This window comes from Fulvia fulva, chromosome 2 (assembly GCF_020509005.1).
Source record: "Fulvia fulva chromosome 2, complete sequence".
Classification (NCBI taxonomy): Eukaryota; Fungi; Ascomycota; class Dothideomycetes; order Mycosphaerellales; family Mycosphaerellaceae; genus Fulvia; species Fulvia fulva.
In genome coordinates, this window is record NC_063013.1 from 2,113,423 (window position 1) to 2,133,369 (window position 19,947).

Here is a 19,947-nt window from a genome sequence, read left to right on the forward strand (position 1 = left end):
TCCAGGCCTCTCGAACGGCAGGGAGCATGGGCATGATGCTCGCTGACTGCGTGCCAGACCCCGCTCGCAGCCGGGTAAGACGTGGCCGCAGTTAGATTGAGGCCAACAACAGGTGAAGATGGACGAGGCAGGTGGGGTTGAGCACGCTGCTGTGATGGTGCTCTGCCATGAATGGACACATACGAGGACTAGGCGAAGGGTCACGACCGTGCATTGCTGTCCGTCTTAGCAGCGCAGCAGAGCTTTTGGGCCTTGAGCTCCACACAGCTGGGCCTGCTGCGAAAGTACATAAAGCGAGCTGTCGTCGATGTACTTGCTGCTCGAAACACAACTCGTTGTTGATTGTTGTTGTTCATTATTACATGCACTGCAGGATCATACCACGCATATCGATTGATTAGCACCTTCCCAAGCCCAACGGTAAGGCCTTCCCCTCAAATGACCCGCCTTCCTCAATTAGTGTGTCGGCTCGATGTAACGAAAGGAGCTAACACGCATCGATGATGGAACAGCTCTCCTCCGCCGCAGCTCCCGCGTTGCAGCACAGAGCTACCTTACGAAAGCTAGCCGGCCATACAAAACCGACTGCCAACCACTTTCTGTCTTCTTTGACATCTAGTACTCAGGAACACTCCACTCCTTCACAATGGTATTTGCACGATCAGCCCTCCGCGCCGTTCGCCCAGCGAGCTCTCTGCTCAGCCAGAGAGCTGGCACTGCATTCGCTGCCCGCAGCGGCATGGGAGGTGTCAGAACGCTGACCGCAACCTCTTCACAACAGGGCAAAGTTCTTATGGTCCTGTACGATGTAAGTAGACATGGCCTACAGCTCCAGCTCCAGCTCCAGCTCCAGCTTCAACCCAGCAACAATTGCTAACCGCAGCTACCAGGGCTTTGAGCACGCCAAGCAAGAGCCAAAGCTGTTGGGTACCACCGAGAACGAGCTTGGTCTCAGGAAGTGGATTGAGGACCAAGGCCACACGCTCGTGACCACCTCCGACAAGGAGGGCGAGAACAGCAAGTTCGACCAGGAGCTCGTAGACGCCGAAGTCATCATCACCACCCCGTACGACTTCCCAAGGCGTGTTCATTGAGCTGTCTGGAGCTAACAACCCGTCAGATTCCACCCAGGTTACCTCACCGCTGAGCGTCTCGCCAAGGCGAAGAACCTCAAGATCGCCGTCACTGCTGGTATTGGTTCCGACCACGTCGACCTCAACGCAGCCAACAAGACCAATGGCGGTATCACCGTCGCCGAAGTCACTGGCTCCAACGTTGTCTCCGTCGCCGAGCACGTCGTCATGACCATGCTTGTCCTCGTCCGCAACTTCGTCCCAGCACACGAGCAGATTGCCCGCGGCGACTGGAACGTCGCTGAGGTCGCCAAGAACGAGTACGATCTCGAGAACAAGGTTGTCGGTACCGTCGCTGTTGGCCGTATCGGTGAGCGTGTGCTCCGCCGCCTGAAGCCATTCGACTGCAAGGAGCTCCTCTACTTCGACTACCAGGCACTGTCGCCAGAGAAGGAGAAGGAGATTGGTTGCCGAAGAGTCGAGAACCTCGAGGAGATGTTGGCCCAGTGTGATGTTGTCACCATCAACTGCCCACTTCACGAGAAGACCCGCGGTCTCTTCAACAAGGACTTGATCTCCAAGATGAAGAAGGGTAGGTTCAGCAGATGTTCCCCATGCATCGTGTGAAGGTTGCTAACAACGTTCAGGCTCGTGGCTCGTCAACACCGCCCGTGGTGCGATCGTTGTAAAGGAGGATGTTGCTGATGCTCTCAAGAGCGGCCAGCTCCGTGGTTACGGTGGTGACGTCTGGTTCCCACAGCCAGCACCAAAGGACCACCCACTCCGATACGCCAACTACGGCCCATTCAACTCTGGCGGTAACGCCACAGTTCCACACATGTCCGGAACCTCGCTCGACGCACAATCCCGCTACGCCAACGGTGTCAAGAGCATCCTGCAGTCATACTGGAGCGGCAAGCACGACTACCGCCCAGAAGACCTTATTGTCTACAAGGGTGACTATGCCACCAAGGCATACGGTCAACGTGAGAAGATCAAGCAGTCCTCTTAGACGGCGGAGGCTGTGGATGATGGTTAGCGACTTTAATGCGATATGTGTAACACGTTTCATCAGCGGAATCAGAAGATACCTTTTTGTACGATCCAAGAATGCTGTACTCCGACCAATTCGGCGTGTGCCTGGCTGTGCTTCAGCCATCGACTCAAATGATCCTTCGAGCATATGATCGCGTCCTACTGAAACATACGTATTCGTACCAGTGTACAGACCGTTCCAGCCTCATGCGGCGGCCCTTCGAGGCGCACCATTTTGCGTCACGTCGTCCACATCCCTGACACGTGCCCACCAGGATCGCCAAGTCCGTCTGATGCCCTACGAAGCACACCGCCGATGTCAAGTTGGTGAACCACAGCTCTCATCGTGGCCGGATACCCTCTCGTCGCAGGGAGCAGTCGGCAACGCGACAATGTAACCATCTCGCTGTATCGCAAGGCAGTGTGGCCCTTCAGCTCGAACATTGATTAATCTATTCCTTAGCCCATGTTGCGTTGGCGAGTTGGTGTCACCGCGATTGCTCTGTCGCACATGAGGCTCAGCAGTTTTTACAGGTAAGTTATGAGCCAAGCCATACTAAGACTCATGCTGCATACTGTCTGCATGAAGGCGGTCATTGAGAGAGTGTGTGTCCACGGCTCAGCTTGACGATGCTATGCATGGCGTTTTTGAGGCTTCGGTACCTGCCATGAATCGTGCCGACTCTGTAGAGGAAGCTCGAATGACGGCAGCTAGTATGACCTTACCTATTGCCTGCAACGGTTTAGTCCTCAGGCCTGTATCTCGCTTGACCTCATGCGATAATGCGTCGCACTTCCTTCTCAGCTCTTGAGTCAAGGCAATGACTGTAAAGTAAAATGTGCCGCAGCTGGCCCGGGTCTCCATCAGTGGCTGCCGGCCTCATAGCCAAGCAGCTCTTCACGACTCCTGCTAATGTGTTGCTCTGCCTTCTCTTGCCCTAGAGTATAGATTGTCCAACCGCATGTGGAGGATTCGGTGACTCGGCAGTCGTGTGTGCTACATCACGACCCACGCTGGCGGGCCTCTCGCGGGTGATGCTGACTTGGGAAACGGATACGCTGCGCATTCGCTCAGGTACAAGCTGACTCAAACGGAGCATTCGACACTGGTCGCCCACGCGAAGACTCCCTCGTGGCATGAAGGGCGGTAACATGCAGAGTCGATCAACGGCCCTGCGACAGGGCTGCAGATTGTGCTCGATGGCAGGATGGGTACTACAGTCCAGTGCAGAGATCTTACAACCCCTGTCGTGCTGCTATACCTGTTCAAGTAGCTGAAGCGAGCTTTTTAGCACTCGAAAGGGTAAAGTTGGATAACAGGGGTTGTAAGAGCTGTGTACTATGCTGTACCCGACGCACGCAGGTGCGGCATGCTCCGGGATCCTTCACCGCGACTCGAATAGCAGTCACAGCATGGCCGTCGACTGGAGTGAAGGTGGGGGCTGATTCTGCAGTGTTAGTGTCTGACACTAAGCGTCCTGTGCAAAAGCGCAGAAAAGGCGGGATGATGGCTTCGAGGACGATGCCGCAGCAGCCAAGCACATGCGCGCTAGGGGTGAATACAGCCTAGCAGCTTCCTGTTCGGGGTCGAAGGGCTTTCCGCGTGCTCGCTCAGGCTCAAAATAGCTTTCTAAATCCTTCCGTGGTCAGATGTCTCTTTCACCCTCTTCGTCGGCCATGCTGTGGTGCTTCAGCCTGCCGATTCGCCCATTAGCTCGAGGCAATACAGTCTGGCTGAAGATGGTGCTCGTCGGCCAAGCTAGAGAAGCAAGGTGGCAGCGATAGCGGATGATGCTGCATGTACAGAATTAGGTGGCAGACTGTACGACCTGCTCATGACTGTCTGCGCCGAGCACTGCAAGCCCCAGAAAGTATGGTATCTGTCCTCTCAGGAGCTGGTGTTGGCTATATAGAGACCACGCCAGGCCAACCGTTGGACCTTTTTCCTCCATCATCAGCAACAACAACACCAATCAACAGTTCAAATTTCCTTTTCCATTTCCTTGGTATTCATCAGTCCTTCAGAGCAAATTCATATAACAACAATCGACACCTGCAACAACAACTTCCCGCAAGACTTCAAAGCAGTACGCCAGATTCTCATTGTCTCTTACTGTCAATCTTCGATCTCGGATCCAGCCTTTCTTATTTCCTATACTTTTCTTCAATCACCAGAAAGACAATACAATGGGTCGTGGAGGCTACAACTAAGCGTCCCTTTTCGTATATACAGAGATTCCAAGCAAGAAATATCATTGCAACCAAATCAGCAAGGCGCAAGGGCAACAACAGCAAGCTATTCAACGACATATTTCTATCAACATGACTACCATGACTTCACAAGACGACGGCAGAGGGTAAGCAACATCATACATCATCTCATCTTTGACAGCCGCTAACGGATTTCCAGTGGCTACAACGCTCCTCAACAATAGAACGTACATTACACGACATTGCTGGACAATGTTCGAAGACACCCCTTCCTCGGCCAACGAGCTAGCCTCCGGCGCCACTCTCGCATTGGTGGTCTTTCTCCTATTCCTCATCATGGACGATCCTTCACTTCGTACGCGCAGCACTTTCGACACAAAGCATTCTTAATGCGCGGCCTGGAATTCTGCGAGCTATGATAGACTGATAGCGTTCGAGCAGTACTTGTGAGCGTTTTGTGATGAGCGTTGCAGCGGATTGCATTGGGATGGAGTTATCAAGCAGCATTCACAGGAGTTTCTGAGATTCTGAAGAAAGACTTCTAGATCATAGATGGACAGCAATTTCAGTGGGATTTGAGTGGCCGGAATTCCATCAGCATTTGAATCCCATAGCAGGTCAATCGGGAGGCTCTGTGCTCAAGACATCATGTCATAACGACAACTTCAGTCAATCAATCATTTTCCAACACAAAACTTCTCAAATACCACTCCCAGCAACTCTTCCACATCTCCAGCTTCACCCGTCCCCGTAATCTTCGCAAGACACTCAGCCGCACCCCTCAAGTGTTCCGCAGCAACTACAATGTCAGCTTCTGCCTGCTCGACGACTGCCAAATCCTCAATACCATCCCGCGCACTTTCGACTTCGACGAGAAACGCGTCAAGATGACCAATACACACCTCCAGAAGAACTCTATGTCGTTCAGTGGCCCCTAAAGATTCCTGCCAAATCGACACATCAGGATCCGATGCACCAGCAGGGGTCAAAGCTGCCGTCAGCCTTCCGAACTGCGCGATTAGGCCTTGGAGGAACGCTTGGATTCCTCCCGCATCTGACGGACCCGGGGCAGTGGTTTGCTGCGCAGCCACGCAGGAGATCATATGAATGGACGCTTTGTCAAGGTTTGGGAGTTCGTGCTGCACTGCCTCTATTGCCTTTTCGTTGTTGGTGCTAGAGAGATCGGATTTGTTGATAACGACCATGATGTTGTTCTTCATTCCAATTAGTTCTTTTGCCACTGCACAGACTTCGGGGTCGAATTTGAGAATTGTTTCGCCCTCGTTGTTGGTCTCGAAGCTGAATACTACAACGACCAAGTCACTCTCGGCAGCCCTTGCCTTGGCGCGGCGCATGCCTTCCATTTCGATCTCGTTGATGACTTCCGGAGTTTGACGGCTTTCCATTGCAAACATTGTTGCCTGGCGAAGACCTGCAGTGTCGCCGAACCTACAGAAATATCCACCAAGATCGAGACCAATCTCTACGATGTCACGCGTGGTGCCGGCTTGCTGACTGACGATCGCTGCTTCTCTTCCAATGATGCGATTTAGCAGGGACGACTTGCCGGCGTTTGGCGCGCCTAGAAGAGCGACGGTAATACCGTGACGAAGCAGCTCCCCACGAACAGCATTTTGGCTATGCACTGCCAGCGCGGCTTTCAGAGTGTGCACCTGCGCTGCCACCGAAGCGCAGAGCTCAGCAGGGCTTTCATCGAAGTGCTGATCTTCGCTGAAGTCAATCAAGGCTTCCAATTCTCCTCGCGCGTACAAAAGCTGTTGCCGCCACACTTCGTATTGCTTCGCCAAGGATCCGGTAGTCCCACGAACAGATAGTCGTCGTTGTTGCTCAGTGTCCGCCGACAGGGTATCACCAAGCGCTTCGACTTGTGTCAGATCAAGGCGATTGTTCATGAAGGCTCGCCTGGTGAACTCTCCAGGATCAGCATAGCGAATGGCCTTCGTGCCATCCTTCGAACATCTGGCAATAGCTGCAAGCACAGCCTTCACGATTGCAGGTCCTCCATGGACGTGCAGCTCTAGGATATCTTCGCCAGTGACAGTCTTTGGTGCCTCGAAGTACAGCACCAAGGCGCTCGAATCGAGTATATTCTCCTTCCCAGCAGCCTTTCCAGGTTCGTACAGACTGCGCACAGTCGCAGTCCTTGGCTTGGGCAATGTCTTACCTGGGCACAGCGATCTGTAGATGTCCAAGCATTTCGATCCAGACACCCGAATCACGGCAATGGCTGCTCGGCCTGGAGCTGACGACAGTGCATATATCGTCTCCTCCTCGAATGTGAACGTAGTATGACTACTGGCATGATTGCGCGCAGTACCATGGTTGAGAGTCGTTGCGGTGCGTGACGTGTGGCGAGGTTCCACGGAAAGTAGCCAACCATGCCTCTCATCCTGCCTGTTCGTGGTGCTGAAGGCCTTCCCATTGCTCCATCGACACCACTGGATACCTAAAGTCCCGCGTCTCGAGGTCAGCGACCAATGACAAGCAGCTGCACCTCGGTATGCAGCCACAGTAGATCGCATAGATCGTGTGGATGGTGATGAAAGTGGCAGAGGAAGGAGCTCCGGCAGAAGCTGCCAAAGTTCGCGCGCCGCTAGCGTGTCGACAGGGGTCTGTCCCACGTGGGAACTCTATCTGCGAAACACTGCCTCCTATAGTCAGACCTTTGGCGGTTATGGCGTCCACGAGGGACAAGCATCGCGGCCGCTACTGCTCATGACGGCTTACAGTAACATTGTGGCAGTGCACAGCTGTTCGAGATCTGCAAGAACATCGGAGTGTCCGTCCTTTCCTCACACGATCAACCCGCGCCGAACGAGCGAGAATGATGTCCTTACGAACGCCGAGCGAACAAGAGCATACGAAGGATTACGATCTGCCGTGAATTTGACGGGTACGAAGGCCTTTGAGAACATCCACCGATCGAGCAATACACGGTCCTTAGTCCCAAGGGCTGTACACTCTGAGCCAGGATCGTCCATCATGCACATCCACCAGGAATTCCCATGAAGACAATCAGCGAGATAGTCGATTATCGCAATTCAAGTGGTGGCTTCCGAGCGTACAGATGAGAGGCATTGCAATGCACAATGCACGAGAAGGGCAGCGCATTGGTTCCCGGAACGTACAACTCACGAATGTCGCTTCCTTGGGATCAACGTCCCTCAAATGTGTTTATCTGCCTCGTGGATGTAGCAGTACTACGAAGGTAATCATTCTTAGATCCTACATGCTGAACTTCACACCGGTAGCTGTCTACCTCTGGCACCGTGTGGTCTTGCCTCCGTCTATGACTACCGAACATACTCACGTAGGTGCTGCCGACCAACGACATATTTCCTAACGGCGCGCTATACCCTACAAGACTGAAGTAAGCTTCTCTCCGCTGACATCTTCAATCTTCTTAATGCTCTTCTTGTAGCCTTCCGAATTCTCCAGCAGCTCGACATACGCCGTCAGCTTGGGGTACTTCGACTTGTCGATCTTATCACGAGTCTTCGCCGCCATCAATGGGAAGCTCATCACGATGTCGGCCGATGTCAGCTTCTCGCCACAGAGATACTTGCCACCGTTCGGGGACGATGCGATCTGCGACTCGAGGAAGCTGAAGTGTGTCGCGTAGTTCTCTGTCAAGAACATCGAATCGACGCGACCTGCAATCATGCGAGTTATTGGCTTGACGAAAAATGGCGCGCCTTCAGCGTTGCGAATCTCTGCAACTGATCTCAGATACTTTCTCCTCCAGCTGGCAGGACGGGAAGTACTCACGGTCGATGAAGAGGCCGATCATCAGAAGTGTCATGAGCGAGCCTTCGGCGTAGTGCATGAAGTAGCGATAACGAAGCCACTCCTCTGTCTCGCCGCCAACCTGGTTCTCCTTGCCAGCCTTGTACCTTGTTGGCACAAGATGCTGGGCGAAGTAATCGGTGAGATACTCGGTTAGAGCGCCGGTCTCAGCAAGAACAATCGGCCCTGTGGTAGCTGCAGTCTCGACAGTGATGATGGGTGACTTTCCGAGAGGATGCACTTTCTTGAGCTCCGGTGGTGCAAGCATTGGGTTACGCTTGTATATCTTTACATCGTAGTCGATACCTTTGCATTCTTCAAGGAGCCAGACGACACGTTGCGATCTGGACTTGTCCAGCCTGCGATCCAGTCAGTAGAGATGCTTTGATGTTCGATGATCAGACATGTCGGAAAATGGTCATCTGGGCAGGTGCAACACAAACCAGTGGAGGGTGATCTTGGGGGTTGATTCAGCCATATTGATGTCTCTTAGCAGGTCTTACAGTACAGTGACGAAGAGAACAAGTCTCTGATATACTGTCCAACAAAGTCTTCCTCGAACCACTTATCATCACATGCATTCCACCTCGGTTACGCAATCTCTCGCTCTCGTTATCCAGTCACGTGCTACCGGCGCGCCAGCAGTCACTTCCGAGCCCGGTGACCTCAGGACGGTCCAACAGTATTGACGCGAAAGCACACACCAGAACACAGCAAGCATGTTGCCCACACTAGTAAGGAGGGCGGGCGGCAATGGTATGCGGAGGACTGAAGATTGTGCGACGGGATGTGCTTGCTGACAGCGACCTCTAGCCATCAACCTCGACCCAGCGTTGGTCAAATATGCCAGTAAGTCGGCTGCCGATTGTCCTTCAATCCTAGGGAAGAGCAGGGAAAAGAAAATGCGAGACGAGTCTCGAAAGAGTGTGCAGAAGAGCCTCGAAAGATTGTGCTCAGCAAGAACGGAAGGACGGAAAATGGCAGATGGAGGGCGGCAGGCACTGGCAGAAACAGACTAACGACACACCAGACATGTACGTGAAGAGACACGAATACTTCCGCTGGACACCTCGCACCGCATGGCTTACAATCACCTACGTGATCGCCGTGCCCTCGGTGTTCCTCTACTATGGTTGGACGACAGATGTACGTACACACCATGAGCCTGTGGGCGGCAGCGAGCACGACCCCAAGCACTTGGAGACTATGGCTGACACGTATGAAGGGAAAATGGGACATGAGAGGGAAGCTGAAGGGCGACACCATTGCCGAGTTCTAGAGGCAAGCACAGGGAGATCGAAGATGGCACGACAACGGCGTTTCGGGCGATCGAGGCTCAGCGACTGCCGCAGAGACGGGACAGTACGCGAATTGTACATACGAGCCGATACCGTGGATATGATATGCATTCAGGAACCACGACTGCCCCCTGGGTGATGCATGTTCTGGTAGTCACGTGATGCTGGTACGATCGAGGTAGTGGCCAGGTGAACAAGTGGGGCGGCGAGCATATCTCAGTGAGTCACTCTTGGTCCTTCTAAGTCTCACAGCATAGGGATATGACAATCGGCAATATGCTTCAGGCGGTTGGTAGCTAGCGTCCGCTACATTCCTCTTGGTTTGCATGTCAACTTTGGCTGACCGAAAGTCCATCGACATAAGCCGTTCGAGACATCTCATCGAACCTCGACTGAACGCTGGATCTGCCCCAATCTCAGCATCAAACTCAGCACTCAGGTCCTGCCTGCAAGGAAACATGCAATCGTGAAGTCATTGATATTGCAGGCGAGGTAGAAACACCCACCTACGCTACAGTACGCATGTTCTCGTCGTCACTATTGGAGCCCTTACGATACACGTCTCCGTGTTTTGCATGTGCGACCGCGTCCTGGCCCGCTGCCTCCGCCAGATCCCGATCGTTACTCGCCGACATAGATCGACCTCTCGTCTCCGGACCTAAGAATGTGAGGAGGATGACATAGGCGTAAACGCAGCCCATGAAGATGCAGATAACCTTGCCGTACTCGTAGCGTGCAACCGACTTGCCATCCTCGACCTTGGGTGGCAGTGGGAAGCGCTCGCCAATCGTGGCTTCGATGGTCGAACTTGCTGATGAGACCAGATTACCCAGTTGATATGAGGTGCCGACAACGAATGCGCGCAGACTGCCAGGACTCAGTTCCATGAGATGAATTGGGATGACACCCCAGGCTCCCTGGACACAGAATTGCTCGAAGAATGCCGCAGCCATGATCCTCTCGTTTGGCACGAAGGAGTATGGGTACAGTATCGCTCCGCCGACGATGGAGATGAAGATGATGCTGAAGCGACGGCCGAATGCTTGCGACAAGTAGCCGATGGTTGTACCTCCAGCAATCGCACCCAAGTTGGCCACGACCTGTGTGACGGTAACCGCGTTGGCCGAAAAGCTGTATTGATTCTCAAGCATAGTTGGGTAAAGATCCTGGCTGCCATGGGACATGAAGTTAAAACCGGCCATGAGCAGTACCATGTAAATGAGCAGCATCCAGTGGCGCTTGAGAGCGACTTTGCCCTCGTTGACGAATGTCTTGCCAACATTGTCGGCACTCTCGCGGACTCGGACTCTCTCGTTGTATGCATCGGTCTCGCCCAAGCAAAGACGGAAGGCAATGATTAAAACTGGCACCGATCCGCCAAACCAGAAGAGTGGTCGCCAAGCGTGTGGTGTGGTGTCGACAAGTGCACGGGCGAACACAGTGGCGAGAAGATAGCCGAACGCATAACCTTGCTGGAGCATACCAGAGATGATACCTCTAGCTTTCTCTGGGCAGTCTTCCAAGGCCATGGCCGCGACGTTTCCATACAACCCACCCATGGCAATGCCAAAGAGCGCTCGGACAGCCAAGAACTGGCTGTAGGTGTTGCAAAAGCCAGTACCGAGCTCAAGGGCGATGAAAAGCAGATTGTTGACAACGAACGGCCACTTTCGTCCATATCGATCAGCTGCAAGACCAAAAGTGACAGCACCGACAGATCGGAACATGAGCACAAGCGTTATACCCCAGGTAATATCTCTCTTCGACTTGTCGAACTGCTCCGCCAGATTCGATACAGTCAAGGAGACAGTGAAGAAGTCGAATGCATCCCATGTCCAAGCGATGAACGAGCACAGGAAGAACATCCATTGCTTGAAGTTCAGCATCCGAAGCAGCGTGATGGGGTTTTCGAGCTTTTCCATCGGCGGCTTCAACGTCGAGAATCGTGTCGCAAGGTACTTTCCAACTCCCATCTTCTCAGTAGTCTCACCACCGCCTGGGAGGTGCTCATCTTGTCCCTCATTGTGCTCGTCGGAGTAGTCGCGTTTTTCGTCCATGGCGACTAGAGTACATATCATGTCAGTCATGTGAGTCAAGTCCAAGCTTGTCATTGACAAGATCTGGAGAAGTGGGCTTCATCTCTGGGCAAACAGCGAAAGAGAAAGCTTGGTGCTCACCTCAAGCTTCGGCGGCTGTATGTAGCCAAGACAATTCTTGCAGGACCAAGAGCGGCGTTCTATAGAGACAACTTCTTCGAACTGTCAGTGCGTCGAGAGAAAAACTTGATGCGAAGCCGGCGATTGCAGCTCTTTTGTACAGTGATGCCACCGGCATCCTTGCCGCACAGCCTCTACTGATAAAAGCTCAGGCAAATGATTCCTTCAGATGCGCTAAAGAACCACCCCGCTCGGCCAACGAATGCGACTGTACCACTGGGGAGTCATCCGGGGTATACAGAGAACGAAGGAAGCCAATAGCTGGCGGGCAAAAACGCCAAAATGCCGTCTTGTATCGTCTCGGCGGCTGCTAATCTTCGAAGGTGTGCCATCGTGGTCTTGGAAGTCCTGCGGCACGAGATTCTTCCGGATGCTTGGGACCTGGCAAGCTTCTATTAGGAACCGCGAAGCTTTGCTTGTCAAGCCATCATCAATCATCGATGGTGGGTGAGCTGCTCCAGCCGTCCGCTTCAACGTGGTGGCCTTGGGGACAGGTTTTCGGCGCAGTCGCGATCGCTGAATGGCTGTCTCGTGGTGGATCGCAAATGATAATTACTGTACAGCGGAGTCCGCCACACGTGGAACTCATGCGACGACCTGGATTTTGTGGGTCCTTCCGTGCCATGGGCCACAAGCTTCGCCGCACCCCAGCAATCGCCGCACCCCAGTGACTTCTTATCGTCAACACCACCAATATTGCTCATATCAACTTGATTTTTTTCCCAATGTGTTCGCAGCTATCTGTTTCCATATTCTGCATACTCATATCGCGTAAAAACACGTTGTGTTGCCGAGAGGTTGGTGTTGACGCTTCGGCATGGGATTTTGGTGAGAGCCCCACCAAAGCTTCATGCGCCCGTGTCGAGATTCACGCGTTTCTTGCTTTCTCACCACCTCACCACATACAACAACACACCATGGAGCCCACTATAGTGCCCACAGGCTCTCAAATTCTGTATTCGAGATGCTATTCTGAGCAATTTGAGCTACATATCGTGTATTTTGAGCGTGTGTGGCAATTGATACAAGCCAGCAACACCATGTGTCGGAACGCGAGAATCCGAGCTGGGGTGCGGCGATTGCTGGGGTGCGGCGAAGCTTGTGGCGTGCCATGGGGTTGCGATCGCGTCGGAGAAGTGTGTGCAGATCCTTGTCATGAACACGAAGCAAGATTTGGCTGTGGTGTGCCGGCTGATGAGAACGTTACAGAAGTGCAATGGGGCTCATGACGACTGACTGTCAGACAACCTGAGCGATGCTGTAAGAAAGTAATCCCGTGCTATGTGTGAAGCACATTGCGTGCTGTAGAGCTGTTTCACGAGTTTTGTCCTTCAGAGGGCATGTTGTCAAATGCCAAAAAGGACGATGACAAGGCGCGAGCACGAACCTCCCAGCCCCAAGCTTTATTATGCCGTCCAGAGCCTACATATGTGCAGACCGTACTCGGTCAAAATCGGACCTGTGAGGTGGTCGAAACTTTTGGCTACGTGCACATTCCTCTACGATCAGCCATTTTGATGCGTTCCGCGGTCCATAGCATAGCCCAGTCGTCACACGAACACGGCGACGACCGCACGAGGCTAATCGACACGAGTTTAAGCCGGGGTTTGTCGATTTCGTTGAAGACAAGCTGGTATGTCCTTAGGCGTCACATCGTGTCGTGAGGTGGAACAGCTCGACCACCGCTACAAGCGTCATGAGTATCGTTTACCGCACCTCTGTCGCGCGCGCATGATGTTCTTATTAGCAGTGGCCAGCAGGCCCGGTCGAAAGGTCGTCACTTTGTCGAAAGCCCATATGACTCCGGTAGAACAGATCTGTCTGGGAGACACTATGGTCCTAATCTTCCCTTCGAAGGCGTAACGACGAAACGACCATGACATCTCGATGTTGTGGAAAGTCGCGTCGGCTTGCCTTTTAACAGAATAAACATCTCCTGGACGTGCGCGGTCACGTACTTGGCGAGCTGTCGGAGTAATAGTCATCCACGAGAGCAACACAGGCAGAGACGTACGAGGCTGACATTGAAGCTCTGCTTCACCCATCAGAGTGAGCATCTTGATTCCCGCGTAGATCCTGCTGAACACTAGCAGCCGTGCCATTGCAACAATCAGAATGTCCGATATACTGAAGCGATGCTCGAAAGATTGGCCCGACGATTAAACCATCCAGCGGACCATAGACTGTCATGATACAGGATCTTGGGAGCGGTCTTCACGGGTCGTGGGTGATCAAGAGGCCATGACTGTTGAAGAAGCACTCTGGCTTGACAACTTGACAGATACTTACTGTGATGCGTGGAGCATAGCAATCTGCGGGAAAATGAGCGCGTGGCGGCGTCGCCTTTCAGTGCAAGTCTCAGAGATAAAGGGTTCGGGGAGCTGATTTTCCAGACAAGATCCAGAACACTGTTCGAGCCCATTTGAGCTCTCGACAACTCGACACATTTCGAATACGCCAGTGCGAGACACGGTGCCTGAGATACCACTTCGTTTCTGCATGTGCGACGAGGACTGATCACCTGTCGATGCATCGCAAAACGGTGGCTTCCAAGTCGTATGGTCTGATCGTTCGAAGAGTATCGGCAGCAACAGCCTCATCGACCGAGCATGTACAGTGCAGATGCATTGGACCCCATTGTCGAACGATGTCGTCAATGCTGTTCGGAAACTTTAGAGATACATGTAGCTGTGGTTGGGCTGGGTCTTGGTTGCTGTTCAAGACGGATCACGTGCTGAAGATTTTGCCAGCTCGTGATGTCATGCAGGAGTTCCGCCACAGAACCCTGTTCAGAATCTCATGGCAGCAGAATTCTATGGCCCGTGCGCCTGCCATATCGAAGCCGTTACGATGACCAAAAAGCACGAGGAGGTCGCAATTGTAGGCTGTAGCGTGACTGCCTGACATATCGCACATCGTACTTGCCAAGTTGTGTATCCAACGCCACGATGGTGCCTGAAAGAGTCAGCCAGAAGTGGCAGGAGCGTCCCAGCACCTTCCGCGTTTATTTCCAGAAGTTTCCAGCTGCGTCGCTGGGTCGCAGCTTTCCACGCCAGGCCCTGACACAATCACAGAGGACATTTTTAATAAGCCTCTTTGTTTTTTGTCTCTTTCTTCTACAACACACACAACCAACAACTCGTCTCTTCTCTCCACACTACCTTTGAGAGCTCTTTACCTCCGCTACCTTCTTCATACACCTTCACAACTTCACAACCGACTGAGACACAAACACCATGGCACCAGCAATCGGTATCGACTTGGGTACCACGTACTCTTGCGTGGGTATCTTCAGAGATGATCGCATCGAGATCATCGCCAACGACCAGGGTAACCGCACAACACCCTCGTTCGTTGCCTTCACAGACACCGAGCGATTGATCGGTGATGCCGCCAAGAACCAGGTCGCCATGAACCCAGCAAACACTGTCTTCGACGCAAAGCGATTGATCGGCCGCAAGTTCCAAGATGCAGAGGTACAAGCAGACATGAAGCATTTCCCCTTCAAGGTCATTGAGAAGGCCGGCAAGCCAGTCATCTCCGTCGAGTTCAAGGGCGAGGAGAAGCAGTTCACACCAGAGGAGATTTCCGCCATGATCCTCACCAAGATGCGTGAGACCGCAGAGTCATACCTCGGTGGCACCGTCAACAACGCCGTCGTCACAGTGCCAGCATACTTCAACGACTCGCAGAGACAAGCAACCAAGGATGCCGGTCTCATTGCTGGCCTCAACGTCCTCCGTATCATCAACGAGCCAACCGCAGCTGCCATTGCCTACGGTCTCGACAAGAAGACCGAGGGCGAGCGCAACGTGCTCATCTTCGACTTGGGTGGTGGTACCTTCGATGTGTCGCTGCTCACAATTGAGGAGGGTATCTTCGAGGTCAAGTCGACTGCCGGTGACACTCACTTGGGTGGTGAGGACTTCGACAACCGTCTCGTCAACCACTTCGTAAACGAATTCAAGAGGAAACATAAGAAAGTTGGTAGCACCTCATCGACTCTCGAAGACAGCCATGCTAATTATTCACAGGATCTGACTTCCAACGCCCGCGCACTTCGTCGTCTGCGAACAGCATGCGAGCGCGCGAAGCGCACCCTCTCCAGCAGCGCGCAGACCTCTATTGAGATCGACTCGCTCTACGAGGGCATCGACTTCTACACTTCCATCACGCGTGCTCGCTTCGAGGAGCTTTGCCAGGACCTCTTCCGCTCCACCATGGAGCCAGTCGAGCGCACCCTGCGCGACGCCAAGATCGACAAGTCTTCCGTCCACGAGATTGTCCTGGTCGGTGGTTCCACCCGTATTCCCAAGATCCAGAAGATGGTATCCGACTTCTTCAACGGCAAGGAGCCAAACCGATCCATCAACCCAGACGAGGCCGTTGCCTACGGTGCTGCCGTCCAGGCCGCCATCCTCAGCGGTGACACCAGCTCCAAGTCCACCAACGAGATCCTCCTTCTCGATGTCGCGCCGCTGTCTCTCGGTATCGAGACCGCCGGTGGTGTCATGACTCCTCTCATCAAGCGCAACACCACTATCCCAACCAAGAAGTCCGAGGTCTTCTCCACCTTCTCCGACAACCAGCCTGGTGTGCTCATTCAGGTGTTTGAGGGTGAGCGCGCTCGCACCAAGGACAACAACCTGCTCGGCAAGTTCGAGCTTACCGGCATCCCACCAGCTCCACGTGGTGTCCCACAGATTGAGGTCACCTTCGACGTGGATGCCAACGGTATTATGAACGTTTCCGCCCTCGAGAAGGGTACCGGCAAGACCAACAAGATTGTCATCACCAACGACAAGGGTCGTCTGTCCAAGGAGGAGATCGAGCGCATGCTTGCTGAGGCCGAGAAGTACAAGGACGAGGACGAGGCTGAGGCTGCCCGCATCCAGGCCAAGAACGGTCTGGAATCGTACGCATACTCGCTCAAGAACACCCTCAGCGACAGCAAGGTCGATGAGAAGCTCGACGCTGCCGACAAGGAGAAGCTGAAGGCCGAGATCGACAAGACCGTTGCTTGGCTCGACGACAACCAGACCGCCACCAAGGACGAGTACGAGTCGCAGCAGAAGGAGCTTGAGGGTGTTGCCAACCCAATCATGATGAAGTTCTACGGCGCTGGCGGTGAGGGTGGTATGCCAGGCGGCATGCCAGGCGGTGCTGGTGGCTTCCCAGGTGCTGGCGGTCCAGCTGGCGGTGCCGGTGGCGACGACGGCCCAACCGTTGAGGAGGTTGACTGAGCGATTCGCAATGATACCCAGTTTCTTGCATGGCAGCACGGCGTTATGAAAAGGGCACTAGATGGGTCATGATTAGATGACGGATGAAAAGCATCCTTGTGTATTGTAGATAGCCACAGATTGGCTCCATCAATGAATGATTCAAACAAAAGAAGTTTCTCAAATGCTTCATCCCACACTGTTGATGATTTGGCGACGACGTTGGCGACGATGTTGAGGTGCTGCGTCACATGATCACGACTGTGACGCCACACGCATGCGCCACGTTCCAAGTTTCGCCTTCATCTGTTGTTCTAACACCTCTGTTTATCCTCTTGTTGTTCTAACACCTCTTTTTATTATTTTCGAGATGTCGTAGCACGCCAAGTCCTGGGCCAAGTGGCTCCCTCACAACAACATGTTATTGAGCAGTAAGCCTGCTGGGGCGCTCCTGCCGTTGCGACGGCCATCACATCCTTTACCAACATCCCTGCCGTCGAAACGATATCTTGCTGGTGACACGGGAGACAACAAATCCGGACACATCACGACAACATCGCAAGAAGGCATCATCTTCTTCAACAGCATACTACCGCCGAACTTACAATGGCTGTTCCGGTTGACGAGCACTCTTGGACGCAAGTCTCCCAAGTTGGCAGACGCGAGCAGTAAAGGCATTTCTGGGGTGGTGAATCCGGGCAAGGTCTTCTCAAAGGCCACGAAGGAAGCACAGTTAAGTAATGTAGAGGTCGTGGAAGTACTGCCGCGCTTCAGTGAGGGCGGGGCGTTTTTGAAGTTCAACCACGATGGATCTGCCGACACGAAGACCATAGCCGACGCCGTCAGGCAGTATCTCAAGCAGAACAAAGCAAGGCCATGGTGGAACCCATTCACGCATGTCAGAGCGAGTCTAGTCTTAGGCAAGCCATGGGTAGAGGATCTTTCGCGGCGAGCATCGCAGCGTGTCAAAGTCGAGTTTTTGCCCACCGAACCGGGAGCAGAAGCTGCAGAACTCACGCAAGAACAGCTATACAGCTTCTTTCGACAGTTCGGAAAATTGTCTGATATCATGGCACAGCCATCGGATTCAAAGGTTGTGCCACGATTTGCGTACCTAGACTTTGCTCATCATCAGAAAGCCATCATGGCTAAGAACTGCATGCATGGATATACTGTTTCAGATGCAGAAGGTGGTGGCAAGTCAGGCACGGTCCTTCGTCTGACCTACGAAAAGAAGCAACGCTGGAAGTGGTTCAGTGACTGGATGGTCAATCACCCCCGGATTGTGATACCATTGCTTGCGGCATTGGTCGCTGGATTATCGGTCGTGATATTCGACCCAATCCGAACACTTTCTATCAAGGCACACATAACGAGGGCTTTTCACATTGAGGACAACTTCGTCTTTAGATGGTTCAGACAACAGGGTGAAGACCTTATCAACCGCGTCAAGTCATTTGGCAGAGATGAGGAAGTTGTGGATGGTGGCATGCAGGTCGTATGGGAAGATCGACAAGATGAGATTCAGCAGATCCAGTCGTGGCTCATGGAGTCTGCTGACACTTTCATCGTAGTACAAGGACCGCGAGGCAGCGGGAAACGCGAGCTTGTCATCGAACATGCTTTACAGCACAAGCGAGAGGCCCACAGAGTCCTGGTCGTCGATTGTAAACCTGTTCAGGAGGCTCGTGGCGACGCTGCGACTATAGCTTCTGCCGCAAACCAAGTTGGCTACAGCCCAGTTTTCTCGTGGATCAACAACATCAGCGGCCTCATGGACCTGGCAGCTCAGGGTATGACCGGAACCAAAGCCGGCTTCTCGGAGACACTGGAGAATCAGCTCGTGAAGATCTTCGCTAAGACCTCCGCGGCGCTCAAAAGCATCGCTCTTGACGGACGTAAGAAGGACCACAAAGACGCGAAGCCTGGTGACGACGAGTTCTTGGAACAACATCCTGAGAGGAGACCTGTTGTGGTCATTGACAACTTTCTCCACAAGAGCAGCGAGGAGGGAGCTACTTTGGTTTATGACAAACTCGCGGAATGGGCTGCGCAGCTGACCTCCTCCAACATTGCTCATGTAATTTTCCTCACCACGGATGTCTCTTTCAGCAAGTCACTGAGCAAGGCGCTTCCGGATCGCGTTTTCCGCCAGATATCGCTTGGCGACTGCTCGCCTGAAGTCGCAAAGCGATACGTGATACAGCACCTGGACTTCGACGCAAAACCTGTCAAGGTCACGAACAAAGATGGCGAGGAAGAAGTCAAAATACTCCCCCCAAGCCAGAAGCGCGAAGACCTGCAAGAGCTTGATGATGTTATTGGCTACTTGGGCGGACGACTCACCGATCTCGAGTTTTTTGCCAGGCGCATCAAGGCTGGGGAGACCCCGACAAAAGCTGTGCGTGAGATTGTTGATCAATCTGCCTCGGAGATCCTAAAAATGTACCTTCTGCTCGGCAGTGACTCTCGCGAATGGACATCCGCTCAGGCGTGGACGCTCGTACGTGATCTTGCGAAGCATGAAGCACTGCGATACAACGAGGTATTGATGGAGACTGCCTTTGGGTCTGGAGGTGACAAGGCCATCCAGGCCCTCGAGCAAGCAGAGCTCATCACCGTCCAGTCTGCCAACGGGAGGCCATACAGTATCAAGCCCGGAAAGCCAGTCTACCAGCCTGCCTTTCAGAGGCTTGTTAGCGACAACGTCCTCCGCGCCAAACTTGAGCTGTCTGTACTTGGAGATGCAATCGCTGCGGAGAACAAGTCCATCGACAAGTATGAGCAGGAACTGCATCTACTTGCAAAGCTGCCGAAGCAACCGGTTGAGCTCTATGATCGCATACAGTGGCTGCTTGGGAAGATCAAGACTAGTCAATCGAAGGTCGAAGTTTTCGAGAAAGAGAGCGGAGATTTGAAGAAGATCTTGCAGACCGAGTTTTAGGCGATGCTCGGTGGAATTAGATGCTTTGAAGGCACAAGAAGCTACTCATCTGGCAGCAATTTGAAGACACTGTACATACTGAAAGATACCACTCACCTGCTTCCTGTAGCCAGAGGTCGACCTGGACGTTGATTTGGACAT

At 53.2% G+C, this 19,947-nt stretch overlaps 7 protein-coding genes across 7 annotated transcripts; 4 read left to right on the forward strand and 3 right to left on the reverse strand.

The window, feature by feature from the left end:
• Positions 1-646: 646 nt before the first annotated feature.
• On the forward strand, positions 647-2,085 carry CLAFUR5_02862 (Formate dehydrogenase; the record flags this gene model as incomplete). The annotated part of the gene is made up of 4 exons (XM_047902010.1): positions 647-808; positions 891-1,066; positions 1,121-1,665; positions 1,721-2,085. The coding sequence occupies 4 exons, from the start codon at positions 647-649 to the stop codon at positions 2,083-2,085; spliced, it is 1,248 nt and encodes a 415-aa protein (XP_047758422.1).
• A 2,911-nt stretch (positions 2,086-4,996) lies between these two features.
• On the reverse strand, positions 4,997-6,862 carry CLAFUR5_02863 (tRNA modification GTPase MSS1, mitochondrial; the record flags this gene model as incomplete). Its single annotated transcript, XM_047902011.1, has 1 exon — positions 4,997-6,862. One exon carries the CDS (start codon positions 6,860-6,862, stop codon positions 4,997-4,999), a length of 1,866 nt encoding a protein of 621 aa, XP_047758423.1.
• Positions 6,863-7,697: 835 nt separating this feature from the next.
• On the reverse strand, positions 7,698-8,604 carry CLAFUR5_02864 (Glutathione S-transferase 1; the record flags this gene model as incomplete). Its single annotated transcript, XM_047902012.1, has 3 exons — positions 7,698-8,053; positions 8,109-8,485; positions 8,570-8,604. 3 exons carry the CDS (start codon positions 8,602-8,604, stop codon positions 7,698-7,700), a joined length of 768 nt encoding a protein of 255 aa, XP_047758420.1.
• A 241-nt stretch (positions 8,605-8,845) lies between these two features.
• Positions 8,846-9,405, forward strand: CLAFUR5_02865 (uncharacterized protein; the record flags this gene model as incomplete). Its single annotated transcript, XM_047902013.1, has 4 exons — positions 8,846-8,882; positions 8,940-8,975; positions 9,157-9,272; positions 9,352-9,405. 4 exons carry the CDS (start codon positions 8,846-8,848, stop codon positions 9,403-9,405), a joined length of 243 nt encoding a protein of 80 aa, XP_047758421.1.
• A 525-nt stretch (positions 9,406-9,930) lies between these two features.
• CLAFUR5_02866 (Carboxylic acid transporter) lies at positions 9,931-11,481 on the reverse strand (the record flags this gene model as incomplete). Its single annotated transcript, XM_047902014.1, has 1 exon — positions 9,931-11,481. The coding sequence occupies one exon, from the start codon at positions 11,479-11,481 to the stop codon at positions 9,931-9,933; it is 1,551 nt and encodes a 516-aa protein (XP_047758418.1).
• Positions 11,482-14,876: 3,395 nt separating this feature from the next.
• CLAFUR5_02867 (Heat shock protein 2) lies at positions 14,877-16,883 on the forward strand (the record flags this gene model as incomplete). The annotated part of the gene is made up of 2 exons (XM_047902015.1): positions 14,877-15,623; positions 15,675-16,883. 2 exons carry the CDS (start codon positions 14,877-14,879, stop codon positions 16,881-16,883), a joined length of 1,956 nt encoding a protein of 651 aa, XP_047758419.1.
• Positions 16,884-17,280: 397 nt separating this feature from the next.
• CLAFUR5_02868 (Mitochondrial escape protein 2) lies at positions 17,281-19,806 on the forward strand (the record flags this gene model as incomplete). Its single annotated transcript, XM_047902016.1, has 1 exon — positions 17,281-19,806. One exon carries the CDS (start codon positions 17,281-17,283, stop codon positions 19,804-19,806), a length of 2,526 nt encoding a protein of 841 aa, XP_047758416.1.
• Between the last annotated feature and the right edge of the window lie 141 nt (positions 19,807-19,947).